The 19419-nt window shown below is 37.8% G+C and overlaps 1 protein-coding gene across 3 annotated transcripts in view; it reads left to right on the top strand.

The window, feature by feature from the left end:
- Nucleotides 1-19419, top strand: part of COG5 (component of oligomeric golgi complex 5) — a 281698-nt gene that overhangs the window by 189306 nt on the left and 72973 nt on the right. For all 3 annotated transcript variants that reach the window (XM_010841464.1, XM_010841466.1, XM_010841465.1), the window contains one exon: nucleotides 15435-15639. In XM_010841464.1, coding sequence (XP_010839766.1) covers nucleotides 15435-15639 — 205 coding nt within the window. The remainder of the gene's footprint in view (nucleotides 1-15434; nucleotides 15640-19419) is intronic.

The raw sequence follows: 19419 nt of genomic DNA, 5'->3' as shown, positions 1-19419 counted from the left end.
TGTTTCTTTTGTCTCCCTTTGGCTGACAGGTAATTGCTATTTTAATAAGACTGTCTCTAATTCTCCCCTTTACTTAGGCATGCTTCTCCCAAGTTTTTTTTAATTTTCTATTTAAGATTTTTTTTTTTTTTTGACCATTTTAAAAGTTTTCATTGACTTTGTTACAGTATTGCTTCTGTTTTATGTTTTGGTTTTTTGGCTGTGAGTTATCCAAACCAGGGATGAAACTCCCTCCCCCTGCAGTGGAACGTGAAGTCTTACCCACTGGATTGTGAGGGAAGTCCCTTGTCCCAGGCTTTTAATTGAGAGATTGGAGGTCTTTGTCCCCTTAACCCTGAAATATTGAAGCTGATTTAGCTCTGTTCTCCAGAGATTTCCAGACAAGCTCTTTAGGCTCCCACCAGAATCTGTTGGACGTCTTCATGGGAAGGAAGACCTGCCTCTCTGTGTTGGTAGGCGTGTTCTCTCATCTTAGGTTTCCTATGATATGTGCCACAAATATGAAGGATATTTTAATTTCCATTCTTTGAAGCTTTGGACCTAGTTCCCCAGCTTGCCTTGCAACTACATAACTGAGTGGGTCTTCTATAGGTTACTCAAGTTGAGACTTGTTAAGTTTCAAAATGTTCATTCCAGTCTCATAAATCACCAAAAGCCTTGCCTGTTTTCATCTTCTCCAGCAAAGGTTCTCTGCATGGGGCAAGCTTGACTTTTTAAAAATACATCTGCCGTCCTTTCTTTTGCATGTGACTGTATGTGGCTGTTTAGTTTTCCCAACAGCATTTATTGAAGAAAATTTCCATCCTTTATGGTAGACTAATTGACCATATAAGTGTGGGTTTATTTCTGGGTTCTCTATTTTGTTTCATTTGTTTTGTGCCTGTATTGTACTTTTTTGATTACTATAGCTTTATAATGTATTTTGAAATCAGGGAGCATGATACCTCTAGCTTTGTTTTCTTTCTCAAGATTGCTTTGACTATTTAGAGTCTGTTTTGGTTTCATACACATTTTAGGATTATTTGTTCTATTTCTGTAAAAATGCCACTGGAATTTTGATAGATAAAGCACAGAATCTGTAGATTGTCTTGGATAGAGCTGTTATTTTTAACCAGGTACGTGCCATTTTGAAATAGCAAACATTTTCATTTTTATGCAACCTGAATAATTTTAGATTTCTCAGTAAAAAAAAAAAAAAACGTCTGCCCTCTTTAGTTATTACCTTGGGAGCACTGGTCTCCTGCCACTCTTCTTCCCCTGTCTCCCTCAGGATACAGTCTCAACGTGATGTTTTATTTGGTTCCTTCCTATCCGCTTAGCAGTATTTTTCTCCCTTCTAATTTTTTTTTTTTTAAATTTCTGTCCTGGAGTGTTAGTTCTTGAATGAATCACCCTCTTGCTTCTCAGTATTTACAAATACTGAAGCACCTGTGTGTAATCATCCTCTTCATCTAGATAATTCACATTCATCTTTTCAGCCTCAGTTTAGAAATAAAGTGTTCCTTGATTCTTCCCTCTTCATCATTGTACTCAAATATGGGTATGGCATCCTCTCTCTGCTCCCACAAAGCTCTAACATGTTCCCAGTTTTAATCCTTATCTCACTGCATTGTTATGGCTCACCTCCTTCAAGCTTGTCCGAATCTCCCACTAGGCTGTAGAGAAACCATCTCTGTGTACCTCTGTTCCATGCTATATTCCTGTCACTCACATGGCACAGTGCTCAATACAAAATAGACATCCTGTTGAAATGGATTCCTAAAGTGTTACTTTAATAGTAAAGGCTTTATGTATTAGGAAATCCGAGGAAAATGCAAACTGTAAAATAGAAATACTTTTCATTAAAAAATAGCACATATAAGGTAAATGAGACCTTAAAATATGAAATACTTTTAGAAAATAAACAATATGTATATGGGATAAACAAGGATACAAAAGCATGATTATTATAGGATCAGATCAGATCAGTCGCTCAGTCGTGTCCGACTCTTTGCAATCCCATGAATCGCAGCACGCCAGGCCTCCCTGTCCATCACCAACTCCCGGAATTCACTGAGACTCACGTCCATTGAGTCAGTGATGCCATCCAGCCATCTCATCCTCTGTCGTCCCCTTCTCCTCCTGCCCCCAATCCCTCCCAGCATCAGAGTCTTTGCCAATGAGTCAACTCTTCGTGTGAGGTGGACAAAGTACTGGAGTTTCAGCTTTAGCATCATTCCTTCCAAAGAAATCCCAGGGCTGATCTCCTTCAGAATGGACTGGTTGGATCTCCTTGCAGTCCAAGGGACTCTCCAGAGTCTTCTCCAACAGCACAGTTCAAAAGCATCAATTCTTCGGCGCTTAGCCTTCTTCACAGTCCAACTCTCACATCCATACATGACTACTGGAAAAACCATAGCCTTGACTAGACGAACCTTTGTTGGCAAAGTAATATCTCTGCTTTTGAATATGCTGTCTAGGTTGGTCATAACTTTCCTTCCAAGGAGTAAGCGTCTTTTAATTTCATGGCTGCAGTCACCATCTGTAGTGATTTTGGAGCCCAGAAAAATAAAGTCTGACACTGTTTCCACTGTTTCCCCATCTATTTCCCATGAAGTGATGGGACCGGATGCCATGATCTTCGTTTTCTGAATGTTGAGCTTTAAGCCAACTTTTTCACTCTCCACTTTTACTTTCATCAAGAGGCTTTTTAGTTCCTCTTCACTTTCTGCCCTAAGGGTGGTGTCATCTGCATATCTGAGGTTATTGAGATTTCTCCCCGCAATCTTGATTCCAGCTTGTGTTTCTTCCAGTCCAGCGTTTCTCATGATGTACTCTGCATAGAAGTTAAATAAACAGGGTGACAATATACAGCCTTGACGTACTCCTTTTCCTATTTGCAACCAGTCTGTTGTTCCATGTCCAGTTCTTACTGTCGCTTCCTGACCTGCATACAAATTTCTCAAGAGGCAGATCAGGTGGTCTGGTATTCCCATCTCTTTCAGTTTTCCACAGTTGATTGTGATCCACACAGTCAAAGGCTTTGGCATAGTCAGTAAAGCAGAAATAGATGTTTTTCTGGAACTCTATTGCTTTTTCCATGATCCAGCATAGTAGGATATAAAATAATTTTTACTTTTTTCCTTATGCCTTCATATATTTGATATTTTAAAGTACTTTATATCATTAGTTATAAACTATGAAACAGTTTTCATTGAGGTAAAACAAGCCTAGGCTACTTAATTAAGTCTTCCATAAAAATTTGTTGAATGGATAAATGTGATCCTGTTGTTACGAAAATGAGTAAAGTGCTCAGGGTTGAAGAGTAGATTGAGATAAAAGAGTTCAGAGGAGAAAATCCCTACTTTACCTCACATAGCAGGGTAAATTTCAAGTAGACCAAAGAATTATATGTAAAATATAAAGCTATTCAAATGCTAGAAGAAACACAAGTGAGCAAGCTAGGTGTAGGGAAAACTTTTCTGATTTAATTTCTAGAAGCAATGATGAGAAGATTGATAATTTGACTGTGTTAAAAAATTTACATAGCCAAAAAACTCTTAAGCAAAATAAAATAACAAATGAGAAAAATATAACTTACCTCAGTGAAAAAGGGTTAGTATAAAAAAAACTTCTGAAATAAGAAGAAAAAAGATCAAGAACCCTACCAAAATATCTTGTTTGTAAAAGATTCTCAGTGTCACCATACATAGAAAAATGCAAAGTAAAAGTGTACAGAAACATTATTTTTCATCTGTCAAATTGTTCAGTTGCTCAATCGTGTCCTACTCTTTGTGACCTAATCAAATTAGCCATAAGTAAACAGAAATTTGGTAACACACTCTGCTGGCAAGCCTGTAGGGAAATAGTCACTCTCACACATTATTCATTAGCATCCAAACCTTATAAGAATTTCTAACAAAATTATCTAACAAAATAGATAAGGACCTAACAAAATTATATAAGCAGTTGCTTGGTGTCCCTTGTGGCTTAGCTGGTAAAGAATCCACCTGCAACGCGGGAGACCTGGGTTCAGTCCCTGAGTTGGGATGGTCCCTTGGAGAAGGGAAAGGCTACCCACTCCAGTATTCTGGCCTGGAGAATTCCATGGACTGTATAGTCCATGGGGTCACAGAGTCGGACATGACTGAGTGACTTTCACTTTCACTTTTTCTTTTTTTGTATTTAGCAGTTCTACTTCAAAGGATCTATTCCATAAATATACTATCAAAAATACAAAGAGATATATTCACAGGGCTGTTCATTGCATCATTATTTGGAAAAAACTGGAAACAGCCCAAATGTTTATCACTAGGGGGGTAGTTTAACTATGGTGCATCCTAGAATGAAATGCCATGCAGCTATAAAAAGGAATGAGAAGCAAAAAAGGAATGAGGAATATCTTTATATACTACTATGGAGCAATCTCCAAGTTATATTGTTAAGTTTAAAAATATAAGAAAAACATGTCTACAGTGTGCTAATAAGAAAGGCAGTGGTATAAATAAATATACATTTTTGCTTATATTTTAGAAACAGAAGACTAAACCTTAAAATCCAGAACAAAATGGTTACCAATAGAGGGGGAGTGTGTGAAGAATACGTTGGAGAGGCCAGGGATGAAAGCTAGACTCCTCTGAATATACAATATATTTGTGTAATATATATATACACACAATATATATTCTTTTCCAGATTCTTTTCCATTATAGGTTATTACAAGAGATTGAATATAATTCCTTGTGCTATATAGTAATAGTAGGTCCTTGTTTATCTGTTTGACTACTTTTAAACAGAGTAATTTGTTTTTATAGCCCTACTAGGATATACTTATAGGATAATAAGAACTTTCCCCCAAACAGAGTAACTCTTCTAAACAATCATGTTATTCTTAGTAGTGTTATTGTTATACTCAGACTGCTGTTTGTGCCATATAGTGTGAAAGTCACTCAGTTGTGTCCGACTCTTTGTGACCCCATGGACTATACAGTCCATGGAATTCTCCAGGCCAGAATACTGGAGTGGGTAGCCTTTCCCTTCTCCAGGGAATCTTTCCAACCCAGGGATCGAACCCAGGTCTCCCACATTGCAGGCAGATTCTTTACCAGCTAAGCCACAAGGGAAGTCCAAGAATACCAGAGTGGGTAGCCTATCCCTTTTCCAGCAGATCTTCCTGACCCAGGAATCAAACCCGGGGCTCCTGCATTGCATGTGGATTCTTTACCAACTGAGCTATGAGGGGTATGGTGTAAATAAATGTACTGGTATCAGACTGAATCTGGATTTTGAGCATGTGTGAAACAAGATATAAAAATGGTTGAGATCAACTGATATTTTTTTCTTTAAAAATATATAATTTGATCTGCAAACATTTCATAGCTCTGCCCACTTGTAAAGACCTGAAAATAGTGACCGTTTCATTGGTCCTGAACCTCTCTAAAACCAGTGCTGTGGATTTAAAACTTGATTTCCCATGGAAAGAAATCCCAGTTCTTTGAAGAAATGGTTAATTTGGGGTTAGGGGTAAGAAATGTGCAGGATAATTTTCTAACCCTATATACTAGAAAGAAAGAAAGATATGAAGACCAAGACTGTTAGGATTGAATTAGTAGGACCCAGGAAGCAATTTAAATAGATATATACAAGAGAAGGAATAAATTTAGCGTCAATAAGAAGATAGTCAAAGATGATTAAGTCCATCAAATCCATGGGCTTGTAATGATGTAAGTAAAGAAATACTGATTACCCTTGGGGATACTATGGAAATCTATTCCTTGCTTTGAAAAGTGGTGAATAAAGGGGGAAAAACATTTTTAATCCTTCCTACAAATGATAAATTACAGAAGTTGAATAATTGATGGCAGAAGTTTTATTTGTAAAAATATCACTTGTAATAAGTGTAAAAAGAATGTTACATATATTCAAAGAACATTCAAAGAATGTTATCTTCATCTTGAAATCTCTTAGTACAACTGGGCAATGATTGTTAATGGACTGTCCATATAAAAAAGGCAAACAATATACAAATTAAAAGGTAGAGAATCTGCCTGCCAGTGCAAGAGACGCAAGAGATGCAGGTTCAGTCCTTGGGTTGGATAGATCCCCTAGAGAAGGGAATGGCAGCCCACTTCGGTATTCTTGCCTGGAAAATCCCACGGACAGAGGAGCCTGGCATGCCACAGTCCATGGGGTCGCAAAGAGTCGGACACAACTGAGTACACATCATATTGCCATACAAGTTCATATGATACATATGTAGTAGGCTCACCAGAAATTATAGACTGTGGAAACAGATCAAATTTCTTAAATGCTGCAGTGGTTTTCAACTTAGTTGCATGTTAAAATCACTTAAAGAGTATTTAAAAATCTCACAGCCTATACTGCAATTGCATTAACGTCTCTGAGTTGAGACCCAAGCATCAGGACTTTTTTTTAGGCTTCCAAAGTTGTTTCAGTATGCAGCCAAGGTTGAAATGTATTGTTTTAGATCCAGCTGATAATTTACAGGAAATACAGGGATCCAAGGGTACAATAAGCAAAATTCAGACTGGGAAGCTCTAGAGGATAAATGACCCAATTTCTTAAATAAAGAATTAAAAGGAATAAAAAAGAGAGGAACTATAGGTGGGGCTTGATGATATATCAAATAATTATAATATATGGACTATTTATGGGTCCTAAATAAACAAGCTAAAAAAAAGTCACAAGTCAGTCGTACAGATACTGTGACTGATTGTTAATTTTGTAAAGTTTGATAAGAGAACTATGGTTACTTTTTAAAAATAGTGTTTACTATCAGAGATACATGCTGAAGTATTTATGGATGAAATAATATGATGTTGTCATTTGCTCCAAAATAACTGGCAGCAGTCAAGGAAAATTGGCTAGGGTTATGATAGATAAAACATCATCAAGCTGGTAAATGGTGATAACCCCAGACACACAGTCTATCCCTCTCCTTCCCTGCTCCCCCTTGGCACTTGCAAGTCTGTCGTCTATGTCTGTGAGTCTGTTTCTGTTCTGTAGATAGGTTCATTTGATACTGTTACTTTTACCAAAATAGTTTCAGTGGCATTGTGGCAGTTGGAAGTTGGGTTACAGCCTGAAGGAGGCAAGGAGATGTATGTAGACTATGATTATAAGCAGTGACAGGACAGTGGCTACTCATTAACTGTTGGAAGGTCAAGAGGAAGTCTTTGCCATATTATTTGTATTTTTTGATTTTTTATACAATGAAAGTATGTTCAGTCTTTTTATAAAAAATTAATTGGAGGCTGAAAGTACAGGAGAGAGTAGTAGAGGAGGAGCTGAAATAGAATGAGATTAAGTGTGGAAGTTGAATAATTGATCATGTATAGAATGGACACTTGTTCCTATGAAGAAAGTTAAAGACAAACATTTATAGGGGAATAGAGGAGAAGGTAATGGCAACCCACTCCAGTACTCTTGCCTGGAAAATCCCATGGACGGAGGAGCCTGGTAGGCTGCAGTCCATGGGGTCACTAAGAGTCACACATGACTGAGTGACTTCACTTTCACTTTTCACTTTCATGCATTGGAGAAGGAAATGGCAACCCACTCCAGTGTTCTTGCCTGGAGAATCCCAGGGACTGGGGAGCCTGGTGGGCTGCTGTCTATGGGGTCGCACAGAGTCGGACATGACTGAAGCGACTTAGCAGCAGCAGCAGAGGGGAAGAAGTTGAAGGTGACCTTTATTTTTGTTGCAACATTTATTGTGAGATAATGAGGGTGGTCATCTTCATATCATAAATGGATTCAAAGTTAACTAATTAAGAGTTTGGAGAAGAACGTGTATGCTTTGTATTCCTGTTAAAAGGGAAGGGTATGGTGTAGAATACATACCCAGTTGGTATTGGATACCATACTTTGTATTGCTGTTATTATGAAAAAACAAAACCTAAAAAATCTCTTAGGTGCCGTATCTGGATATTTTCAGACAGTTATTGCATCTTAATTATGTGTGTGTGTGTAGTGTAGTTTGTGCAAGTGGCTAATATTAGATTGTGTGTGCTTTTTTTAAACTCAGTTTCTTCATTCAAAGCTTAATGTTTTAGGCTTTGGTCAGATTTTCCATCTAAAGCTTCCATTTTAATATCTGTTTATCTTAAATAGGGTTTCTCTAAGCTTTAAAAAGGTCTGTTTTCTATTCTGATTTTAGTTTTATTAAATCATAACTTTAAAATTAAATCAAAAGACATATTAATCCTCAATAAAATACATTTATAATTAGTTTTAGGTCATATAAACATTGATTGCTTTTAATATATAACTTGGACCGTACATTTCTGGAACTTAGAAGGAAAAGTTCTTTTTATGAGTGATGGGAAAATTCATTACCTTGGGTGCAATTGACTTACCATTATTTTATTGTAGAACTATTTCTGTAGTGTATTTGGTCTATTTTTCAACAATACTGTAAACGATTTTTTATATGAAACTGTTAAATACGAAGGAATAATATAGTCTGTGTTAGTCGCTCAGTCGACTAACTAACCATGGGGTCCATGCGACCCCATGGACTGTAGCCAACAGGATCCTCTGTCCATGGAAATCTTCAGGCAAGAATACTGGAGTGGGTTTTTATTCCCTTCTCCAGGGGATCTTCCTAACCCAGAAGTCGAACCCAGGTCTCCCACATTGAGGCAGCTTCTTTACTGCCTGAGCCACCAGGTCTATAATGTATTAGTATTTGAAAAATAGGTGTTTATCAGACTGCTGGATGGCCCTCAGCATTTGACTTTTCATCATTTTTATTGATGTGAATGAAGTATCATTCATTTTATCAGGGCAGATAGATTCTAAGATTGCTCCCATTGATCCCTCCCTCCTGATATTTATACGCTTGTGTTATCTTTTCCCCTTGAATACAGGTACAACTTGTTTGTAATCTATAGACCATGCAAAGAAGAGGTCCCTTGTATGATTAGGTAACATAAGAGCGTAATTTCCATTTCACTAGCAAGCACTCTCTGTTGCCTTCTTGGATTACAAGCTTTGATAAAATAAGCAGTCATATTGGAGTGGTCCACTTTGTATGGTTGACCCCTTGCCAACAGCAAACTAGGAACTGAGACCCTCAATCCAGTTCAGTTCATCAGGAACTGAATCTTGACAATAGCCACATGAGCTTGGAATCTTGTCCCCGAGTTAAGCCTTCTGATGCGACTCCAGCCATGGCTGACAGCTTGATTGGAGTCTTAGGAGAGACCCTGAAGCAGAGGACCCGGCATGTCTCATTCATAGAAACTGTGAGATAATAAATGTATGTTTTTTAAAATAAGCAGCTACATTTGTGGCAGTTTATTGTGTAGCAATATATATCTAATGCAATTATGAAACAGAAAATACTTTCCAAGACATACCAAACCCTCCTTTACTTTCATAGTACTAGATGATTTAGATGCAAGACAGGTTTTGGGAACTGAGCCTATTAGGGAAGGAATGAACTAGAAATGAGTAGCAATGTACTTAAAAAAGAGGGACTTAACATAGCTATGGAGGCTTACTCTCTCAGGCCAAGAGCATGGCAGGTTGTTAAAATAAGAGCAGCAGCCTCTGCTGGGATTGTCTACCTCACATCTTTTGCATTTGCTATTTCCTCCATCTGAATCACACTTTCCCCAGGCATCCAAATGGGTCATATCCTTACTTCACTCAGAGAGGCCCTCCCTGTCGTCAGTAAATAAAATGCTACTGCCTATCCCCAGATTACTATGATGGTGTGGTCAGCCACCCAGAGTCAGACATCCTGGAGTATGAAGTCAAGTGGGCCTTAGGAAGCACTGCTGTTAATAAAGCTAGTGGATGTGATGGAATTCCAGTAGAGCTATTCAGAACCGAAAGGATGATGCCATCAAGGTGTTGCATTCAATATGTCAGCAAATCTGGAAGACCCATCAGTGGTCATTGGACTTGAAAAGGTCAATCCTCATCCCAGTTCCTAAGAAGGGTAGTACTAAAGAATGTGCTAACCATTGGACAGTTGTACTCATCTCCATGATAGTGAGGTCAAGCTTAAAATCTTGCTGCTAGGCATCAGATTTATGTGAACCAAGAACTTTCAGATGTCCAAGTTGGGTTTAGAAAAGGCAGAAGAACCATAGATCAAATTGCCAACATTTGCTTGATCATAGAGAAAGCAAGGGAATTCCAGAAAAACATCTACTTCTGTTTCATCGACTACAAAGGCTAAAGCCTTTGACTGTGTGGATCTTAACAAACTGTGGAAAGTTCTTAAAGAGATGGGAATACCAGACCAATACCTGTCTCCTGAGAAACCTGTATGTGGGTCAAGAAGCAACAGTTAGAACCCTGTATGGAACAACTGACTGGTTCAAGATTGAGAAAGGAGTATGACAGGGCTGTCCGCTGTCACCCTGTTTGTTTAATCTGTACGTGAGCACATCATGAAAAATGTCAAGCTGAATGAGTTACAAGCTAGAATCAGAATAGGCAGGAGAAACATCAACAACCTCAGATACACAGATGATACCACTCTAATGGCAGAAAGTGAAGAGGAACTAAAGAGCCTCTTGTTGAGGGTGAAGCAGGAGAGTAAAAGAGCCGGCTTAAAACTAAATATTAAACAAAACTAAGATCATGCCATCTGGCCCCATTCAGTTCAGTTCAATCGCTCAGTCGTGTCTGACTCTTTGCAACCCCGTGAATTGCAGCACACCAGGCCTCCCTGTACATCACCAACTCCCAGAGTTCACTCAAACTCGTGTCCATCGAGTCGGTGATGCCATCCAGCCATCTCATCCTCTGTCGTCCCCTTCTCCTGCCCCCAATCCTCCCAGCATCAGAGTCTTTTCCAATGAGTCAACTCTTCGCCTGAGGTGGCCAAAGTACTGCAGTTTCAGCTTTAGCATCATTCCTTCCAAAGAACACCCAGGGCTGATCTCCTTTAGAATGGACTGGTTGGATCTCCTTGCAGTCCAAGGGACTCTCAAGAGTCTTCTCCAGCACCACAGTTCAAAAGCATCAATTCTTCGGTGCTCAGCTTTCTTCACAGTTCAACTCTCACATCTATCCGGCCCCATTACTGCATGGCAAATAGAAGGGGAAAAGATGAAAGTAGTGACAGATTTCCTTTTCTTGAGCTCCAAAATCACCGCGGACAGTGACTGCAGCCATGAAATCAGAAGACTATTGCTTCATAGCAAGAAAGTGATGACAGACCTAGACAGTGTGTTGAAAAGCAGAGACGTTACTCTGCTGACAGAGATCCATATAGTCAAGGCTATGGTCTTCCCAGTGTCACGTACGGTTATGAAAGATGTACCATGAAGAAGGCAGAATGCCCAAAAATAGATGCCTTCAAACTGTGGTGCTGGAGAAGACTCCTAAGAGTCCCTTGGACAGAAAGGAGATCAAACCAGTCAAGGGAAGTCAATCCTGAATACTTGTTGGAAGGACTGATGCTGAAGCTGAAGCTCCAGTATTTTGATAATCTGATGTAAACAGCCGACTCATTGGAAAAGTCCCTGATGCTGGGAAAGATTGAGGGCAGAAGGAAAAGGGGGCATCAGAGGGTTAGATGCCTGGATGGCATCACTAATGCAGTGGACATGAACTTGGGCAAACTTTGGGAGATGGTGTAGGACAGGAAGGCCTGGCACACTGCAGTCCATGGGGTTGCAAACAGTCGGACATGACTGGGCTACTGAACAACAACATCACTATTCTCTAATCTTGATATTATGTTACATACTAATTTGTTTACTGTCTTTCTCCTTCATTGGAGCATAAGCTCCTCATGGGTAGGAACTTTGCTTCTTTTGTTCACTGCTGCGTATGCATCATTTACAACAGCGTTTGTCATATAGTAAATGATCAGCAAATACTTGTTGAGTCAATTAGTCCACCTTCCAGATTTCACACTGACCAGGATTTGGTTGTCTGGAGGCTGATGGGAGTTTTCAGGAGTGATGCCCTTTCTTGGTCAGGACTCCAGTCAACGGCTGAGAGATGAGGTGTTGCGTCTTCACACAGGGAGATGTGCTGGCAGAGTCAGACAAATAGGCTGAGATTAAGCACAGCTACTCAAGACTAAGGCCAGATCTGTGAAAGCTGCAGCTCTGGGATAAATAGGGGGTCTAGGAGGAGTGAGGTAATGAAGTCTAGGCTATTAGAATCTAGAGAAAAGATTTAATTCCATACCTACATCCTTCTTCATTCTTTTTTCAGTTTGTTCATTCAGTAATTCAATGCCTGGTGTTATTCTAGGTAAAGGAAATACAGAGACAAATCAAATAGTATCCCTGTCTCATTAAACTTGCATTCTGAAGAGGGAGCACAGACAGTCAACACAAACTAATAAATAATTTCTTACAGTGTTCATTGCTATGAAGAAATCTTCATAAAACAAGCTACTGAAATAAAGATGAATTTCCTCTCCCTGTTAGTGTCATGTTGGAGTCACTAGTTATTGCTCAAAAAGAATTGAGCAATATTGCTCAGTTGCTCATATGAAGGCATAATCTGAGTAATGGATTACTTAGTAACCGGGAATTAGTAATCTGTCATTTTCTATCTGTAAATGATTTGTTAGATTATTAAGATATGCAGTTAAGTTCTATAGACATTGCAGTTAAGTTCTAAAGACATTTATCAAATAAGTAATTGATTGTAATCAAGTTTATAGGTAATTGATGTGAACATTTTAAACCTATTTATAAAAGAAAGTAAAGTAGAATTTAACTTCAGGAATTACCACACAATATTTATTTGTAAACTTTAAATGTATTTGATTTAAGTAACTTAGAATCAATGAGTCAGTCACGTTTACTGAGATGATATAGTCACAGTTTGGCTTTCTAAAACTCTGAACAGTGGATTGTTCTGCATAGATAAGATTTCTGTGAAAGTGAGCATATTGTCCATTGAAAAGCAAAACTTAATTTATTCTATCATTAAGAGATACTTTGTGTTGAGTACCAAATATGCATTGAAGAAAATGAGTCTTGTCCTTGTTCTCATCAAGTTTATAGTCAAGTACGGGAAACATACATTACATAAATAAAATTGGAAATTGTGGTAAATGGGAAGGGAAAAAGCAGATTCCTATAATGAAAGGAATATGATTTAGCTTTGAGGAGCTCAAGAACTGTGAAAGATCTGAGATATTTACCCTACTTAGAAAGGGTAGCCTGCCAAAGTGCTCTGGATATTGTCAGAAGACACGAGACTCCTGGGTCAGAGCAGAAGGACTTTATTACTCAGCATACCAAGCTGCGTGAGCATTGGCATCTTTGTTTTTTGGCTCCCCCCACCTCCAGGTCTCACAGGGAGATGCAGTTCAGTGGTAAGTATGCCGTGAGTTTGTCTCTCTTAAGTTGGGAGAATCTGCCACTTTTGCTGTAAGCAGTAAGCAAGCCTGCTCTTTGTGTGCTGAAGAAGTTACTTCATCTTTCAAGGCTACTTGCTACAGATGCAAACCTTGCTACAGATAAATGGCCTGGATAAAGAGCAACTAGGGCCTCTCATTGTTGACATACCTGCAAGAATATGTGGGAACACTCAGGGCCATGGTGAATGGCTTCTTCATTGGGGAGGAGGGATTTCAAAGAAGTCCTAGCTGAGATTTTTTTAAACAGTTTTTTATTAGAGTATAATTGGTATACAATAACCTGAACATAATTTTTGTTAAGTTTTGACATACATGCACACCCATGAAAGCATCACAGCAGTGAAGATCAGTGAATATACTTGTCATCAGTGAAAGTTTCCATGTACCCCTTTATAATTCCTCTCCCTGCCATCTCCTTTCTCCTTCCCCAAGCAAATTCTTGACAAGCTTTTTGTCACTTTGAGCTAGGTTACTTTTCCGGGAACTATGTACAGATTGAATGATACAGCATGTATTATGGATTCTTATTTGCCTTTCATGGAGCAGGATTGTATTTAGAATCATCCATATTGTAATGTGTACTTCTGTATAGTGTTCTGTTGTTCAAGTATACTACAGTTTGTACATGCATTCACTTGTGGATGGACAATTTGGGTTGTTTCCAGTTTTTGGCTATTACAAATCAAGGTGCCTTGAGTGTTCATATATAAATCTTTATATGGACATATACTTTTATTTCTGTTGAATAAACATGTAGAAGAGGAATGGTTTGACCATATGGTAGGTATATCTTTAACAGTTTAAGAAAATGCCAGACTTTTTTGCAAAATGATCAGTTTTTCTTTTCTACCAACAGTATATAAGAGTTTTAGTATTTCTGTATTCACCAACATTTGGTTTTTGTTTTAGCTAGTCTAACAGGTATATAGTCATATTTCATTATGATTTTTAAAATTTGACTTCAAAAGCAAAGTCAACAAAAGGAAAAATAAACAAGCGGGACTATATCAAACAAAAAACCTCTATACAGCAAAGGAAACCATAAACAAAATAAGAGGACAACCCACTAAATGGGAAAAAATATTTGAAAATTACATACCTGATAAGGGGTTAATATCCAAAGTATATATAGAACTCATACAACTCAGTAGCAAAAAACCAAAGTATCCAGTAAAACAAAATGGACAGGATCTAAGTAGACATTTTTCTATAGACAACATATAGAAGGGCAACAGTACATGAAAAGATGCTTAGCATAACTAATCATCAGCAAAATGCAGATAAAAAACACAGATATTATCTCACACCTGTTGGAATGACCAGTATTAAAAAGTAAAGAAATAATAAGTGCTGATGAGGTTGTAGTGAAAATGGAACCCTTGTACCTTCTTTAGTGGGAATATAATTAACTGATGCAGTCACTATGAAGAACAGTATGGAGGTTTCTCAGAAAATTAAATATAGAACTGATCTAGCAATTTTCTTTTGGATTTTTATCCAGGATCATTTAAATATATCTTTCTGTTATGATTTCTTATCTAAAACTATTTGGGTTTTTCATACTTTGTATGATTTGAAACCTTTCAGATTTATTCAGATGATTTCATGACATTAACAATTGTCATTTTTGGTAAATATTTCATGTGTACTTGAAAACAATGACTACTTTGCTGTTTTGGATGAAGTATTCTATAAATGTCAATTTAAGTAAATCATGGGTGATGGTCAGGTATTTTTTATGCTTCCTGATTTTCTATGTATTTTATCAGTTTTTGAAAGAAAAAATTGAAAGTCTTCAACTTTTTTCATCAATGTGTTTGTTTCCTTATAGATTAAGTTTCAAAAACCAAAGGAACTTTGTGGCCAACCCAATATATGGTACATATATCAAATGCAGTAAATAGTCTGGGAGGAAAATTACTGCTACTGGCATTATTTTGAAAAGCCCTGTTAAAACACACCTTTGTTTTGTCCTGTGGTATAGGCTATTTGTAGCACGGTTTTCATATACAAAAGAAACTTTATTTGCTACATTTTATTGTTTTATCATTTATCTAATCCATTTTATTGTTTTGCTTGGCAGCTTCTATGTTTTTGAAACAGGCATTTGAAGGAGAATACCCAAAATTATTGCGGCTTTATAATGACTTATGGAAGCGTCTTCAACAATACAGCCAAAATATTCAAGGAAATTTTAATGCAAGTGGAACTGCAGACCTCTATGCTGACTTACAACACACGGAAGATGATACACAAGATGTATTCATACCGAAAAAGCCAGATTATGAGTATGTTTGTGTAATCAAATCTGTTTGTTGGCACGTTAAGGATTTTGTCCTTTATTTTTATTACAAGTTAGAAATTGGGGAAATGTTAATCTTTCTGAATATTTGTAATGATTATTATTAATTTTTTTACCTTAAAAGATTTCACAACACTTTTAACTTAAGGAGTCAAACTTCTATCCTTAGTTGAGCAGCCTGATTCCGACTGAGAATTTGTCTTAAAGGATATCACCAAGTAAGGTGAATAGAAGCTAAGAGATGAGCATGTGTAGTCACTGTCCTTCAATTGATACTATAATACACTTGTAATTATATAGCATCATTATTGATGGGCCAGTGGCATAAATGTGATACAAAAGGAACTGGTATGTTCAGGAACTATAGTGGAAACAAATTTTATGCTGGGATAGGTTCTCAGTCTGGTGGGCAAAAGCTAAGTATTGTCGAAATTAAACCTGAAAGTCTCTTAGATGAGTCATGAAGTATAGTATATGTAGTGATATTTATAAGCCACATTGGAAAACAATGTACCAACTCAATAAGTTTAAACCTGCCAGCTTTCCCCCTAAATTGAAAAGAAGTACTATTTTCATATTTCTCTGTAAGTACCAAATCAATTGATTGGTTTGCACACTTCCTTTAAACACTTGAATCATTTATTGTGATGTGATTGACTCAGGTAACAACAGATTCTTATCACCTACCTTGTAAGAAAAATGATAGATTTATGAGTGCTTTTTTAATGTTTGTTTCAACTTTTTTTTTCCTGAATACTTACAGTTGAATTGTAGCCACTTTAGTAAGAAGTTCTGACTGGTAAAATACAGATTATATAAGTTTTAATTGGTAGAGTAAGTGCATAAGAGTAGGCTGAAGTGACAGAAGGAACTTTGTTCTCTTCAGTTACTCTTTCACATTAAACATGAAGTAAACCCGAACATGGTTTTTGGCCAGTCCAGTATATTAAGGTGTTTTTGTTTTTTTTTTTAAGTATATGAAATAAAATATGTAGTATAATTCTATTTCTGGCTTAGTTTTATTTTTAAATTCATATGCTTGTACTGAAAAGCTCTGGAAACATACATAGCAAAAAGTAGTAATGCTTTATCTCCAATAGGTAGAGTTTTTATTTTGTATTCCTGCTTTTATTTAAAATGAGCATATGTTACTCATGGGGGTAGGGGAAAGACAGTAAATTCAATGTAGAGAAAAAAATCAGAATGAAAAAAACCTTTTATTTTGACTAGTGGGATATCATTGTCACCTTTTGGAGACTAACTTTAGTAAAGTAGCTGATGTGGAAGAAGAGCTGTGACCTGTACCCTAAGAAACCAAAAAATAATGAGAATAGTAAGGAGCAATTGTATTATGTTTTACATATTCTTTTGAGGAGTGAGGCAAAGAGTCAAACATAAATTTGACCATGAGCCAAAGGAAGGTTTTTTTGTTGTTTTTAATTATAGAGGGAAAACTGAGAGTATTTATAGATAGAAGTAGCCAGTGGAGAGAGCAAGAGGTAATGAACAAGATCTTGGAAGAATCTGAGTATAATCAAGGCACAAATAACCAGGTTAGCATTTTTCATCATTAAGTATTCATGCTGAATTTGAGAGCTGTTCTTGTTATGAAGAAAATAAAACAAGGATATTCCCTGATGGTCCGGTTGTTATGACTCAGTACTTTCACTGCTGGGGCCTGGCTATAATCCCTGGTTGGGGAACTAAGGTCCTACAACCACGTCCCTTCCACCCCGCCGCCACCCCCCACCAAAAAAAAGACAAGACAACATGATAGAGTGCCTTATATAAGGTGGTGAGGGATGGTCTCTATGAGAAGATAACTTTGACCCAAGACCTCAGTAAGAAATCAGCCGTGGAAGATTTGGAGTAAGATTTCTGCAGGCAGAGAGAAGAGCAGATGTAGAGTCTTTGAGAAAACTAAGATGGAGATGTTGAGGAATAGAAAGCTGGAACACAGTGAAAGAGGGAGAGTGGGGGCTATGAAATTGGCTCAAAGAGGGAGGAAAGTGTAAGATCATGTAAGGCTTTATTCACTATGGTATGGGATTTGGAGTTTATTCAAAACAGTAGAAACCATTGCTTTTAAACAGAGGAATGATATGAACTGATAAACACTTTAAAATTAACACTAGGGCTTCTATATGGACAACTAGGGAAAGCATCACCACAGGGAAAGAGAAGTGGGAAATGGAAGCTATTTTGTTTATCCAGACAAGAAATGGCAATGGCCTAAAATAGGATGAGGGGATGAGGTGGTGAGAACTGGTCAGATTGCTTCTAGATATACTTGCTAGTAGATTGGATTTGAGAGGAAAAGAAGAATCAAGGATATGTATGGACAAGTTGGGAGAAGACCAAAGATTGGAAGCCATGGTCTCATCAAGTAGTGTTGAACAAAGGTTTTTCTTTTGAAACTCTTGAATCAAAGATACAAATAGAGATGTTATAGACTTTTTGAAAAGGTAGTTGACTGTGAATCAGGGCTAGAAATGCATATTTGAGAATCATCGCTATGCATATCTTGAAAAATCATGGGTCTGGAGGAGAGTCTATAGGGAAGATATATGTAAAGAGAAAAGGGAACTTTGGCCCAAGATATGCACTCCAGAATTTATAACTTGGAGGATTGGCAGCCTACAGGACTGAGACAGAAAAAAAATAGTGAGATAGGAGGAAAACTCAAAGTTGTGTGGAACTCTTAAGGAAAGAGTTCATTAGTCAGAGGAGGAATAGTTAACTGTGTCACATGCTGTTGAAAAGCTGAAGAAGCTTAGGACTGAGAATTGACCTCTTGCTACAGCAAAATAAGGTGGTTCAAGGCCTAAGTGTGGAATGGTGGATATAGTGAAGTGAAGTCGCTCAGTCGTGTCCGACTCTTAGCGACCCCATTGACTGTAGCCTACCACACTCCTCTGTCCATGGGATTTTCCAGGCAGTAGTCCTGGAGTGGATTGCCATTTCCTTCTCCAGGGGATCTTCCCAACCCAGGGATCGAACCCGGGTCTCTCACATTGTAGGAAGACGCTTTAGCATCTGAGCCAGTGGATACAAGAGCATTATTAGAATTGATGAAAGGCAGACTATGAGGAGATTGACTTCTGGGATGACAGCACTTCCCACTCTGCTGACCCATCCCCAGTGAATCTGGTGAAAACTATTACAACAAAACCAAACAACTCAGTGCCTCTGGAAATGATTTTAAAAGCAAACAGCAAATGAAAAATCATCAATGCAAGAAAGTTTATGAAAATTTGGTAGAAAGAATTCCATAAGAGTCTGTGATACTAGAACCAAGACAGTTGTTTTCTCCCTTCCTCTTCCCAGTTCAGCAAGGCACAAGCTCCACTCCAAACTGTGGCACCAAGAACCAAGGGCTCCCTCTCCCACCATTCCCAGCCAGAGGGCTTTCTGCCTAGGAAGAACAGCACTGCAGCATTTCTCATGCTGCTCTCAGCTGCCAGTTAGCTGAAGCCAAGTGTCAGCCAAATGAGATCAATATGTGGGTGCTTCCTTATTGTGCACAATGCTCATGTGTTATGTATGTTATCACAATAAAAACAAAGCACATAAAGTGAATTTTTTAAAGTATGCTCACACACAAATTTTTAATGAATGTTTATAGCAGTATTCATAGTTACCAAAAGATAGAAACAAGCCAGATGCCCATCAGCAGACAAATGGATAACCAAATGTTGTATATCCACACAGTGGAATACTATTCAGCCGTAAAAGGAATGAAGTACTAACACTTGTTACAGCATGC

The sequence above is a fragment of the Bison bison genome, unplaced genomic scaffold (assembly GCF_000754665.1).
Source record: "Bison bison bison isolate TAMUID 2011002044 unplaced genomic scaffold, Bison_UMD1.0 scf7180017864162, whole genome shotgun sequence".
NCBI lineage: Eukaryota > Metazoa > Chordata > Mammalia > Artiodactyla > Bovidae > Bison > Bison bison.
The sequence above is the reverse complement of the archived record's forward strand: the minus strand, read 5'-3'. Positions and strand labels throughout refer to the sequence as shown.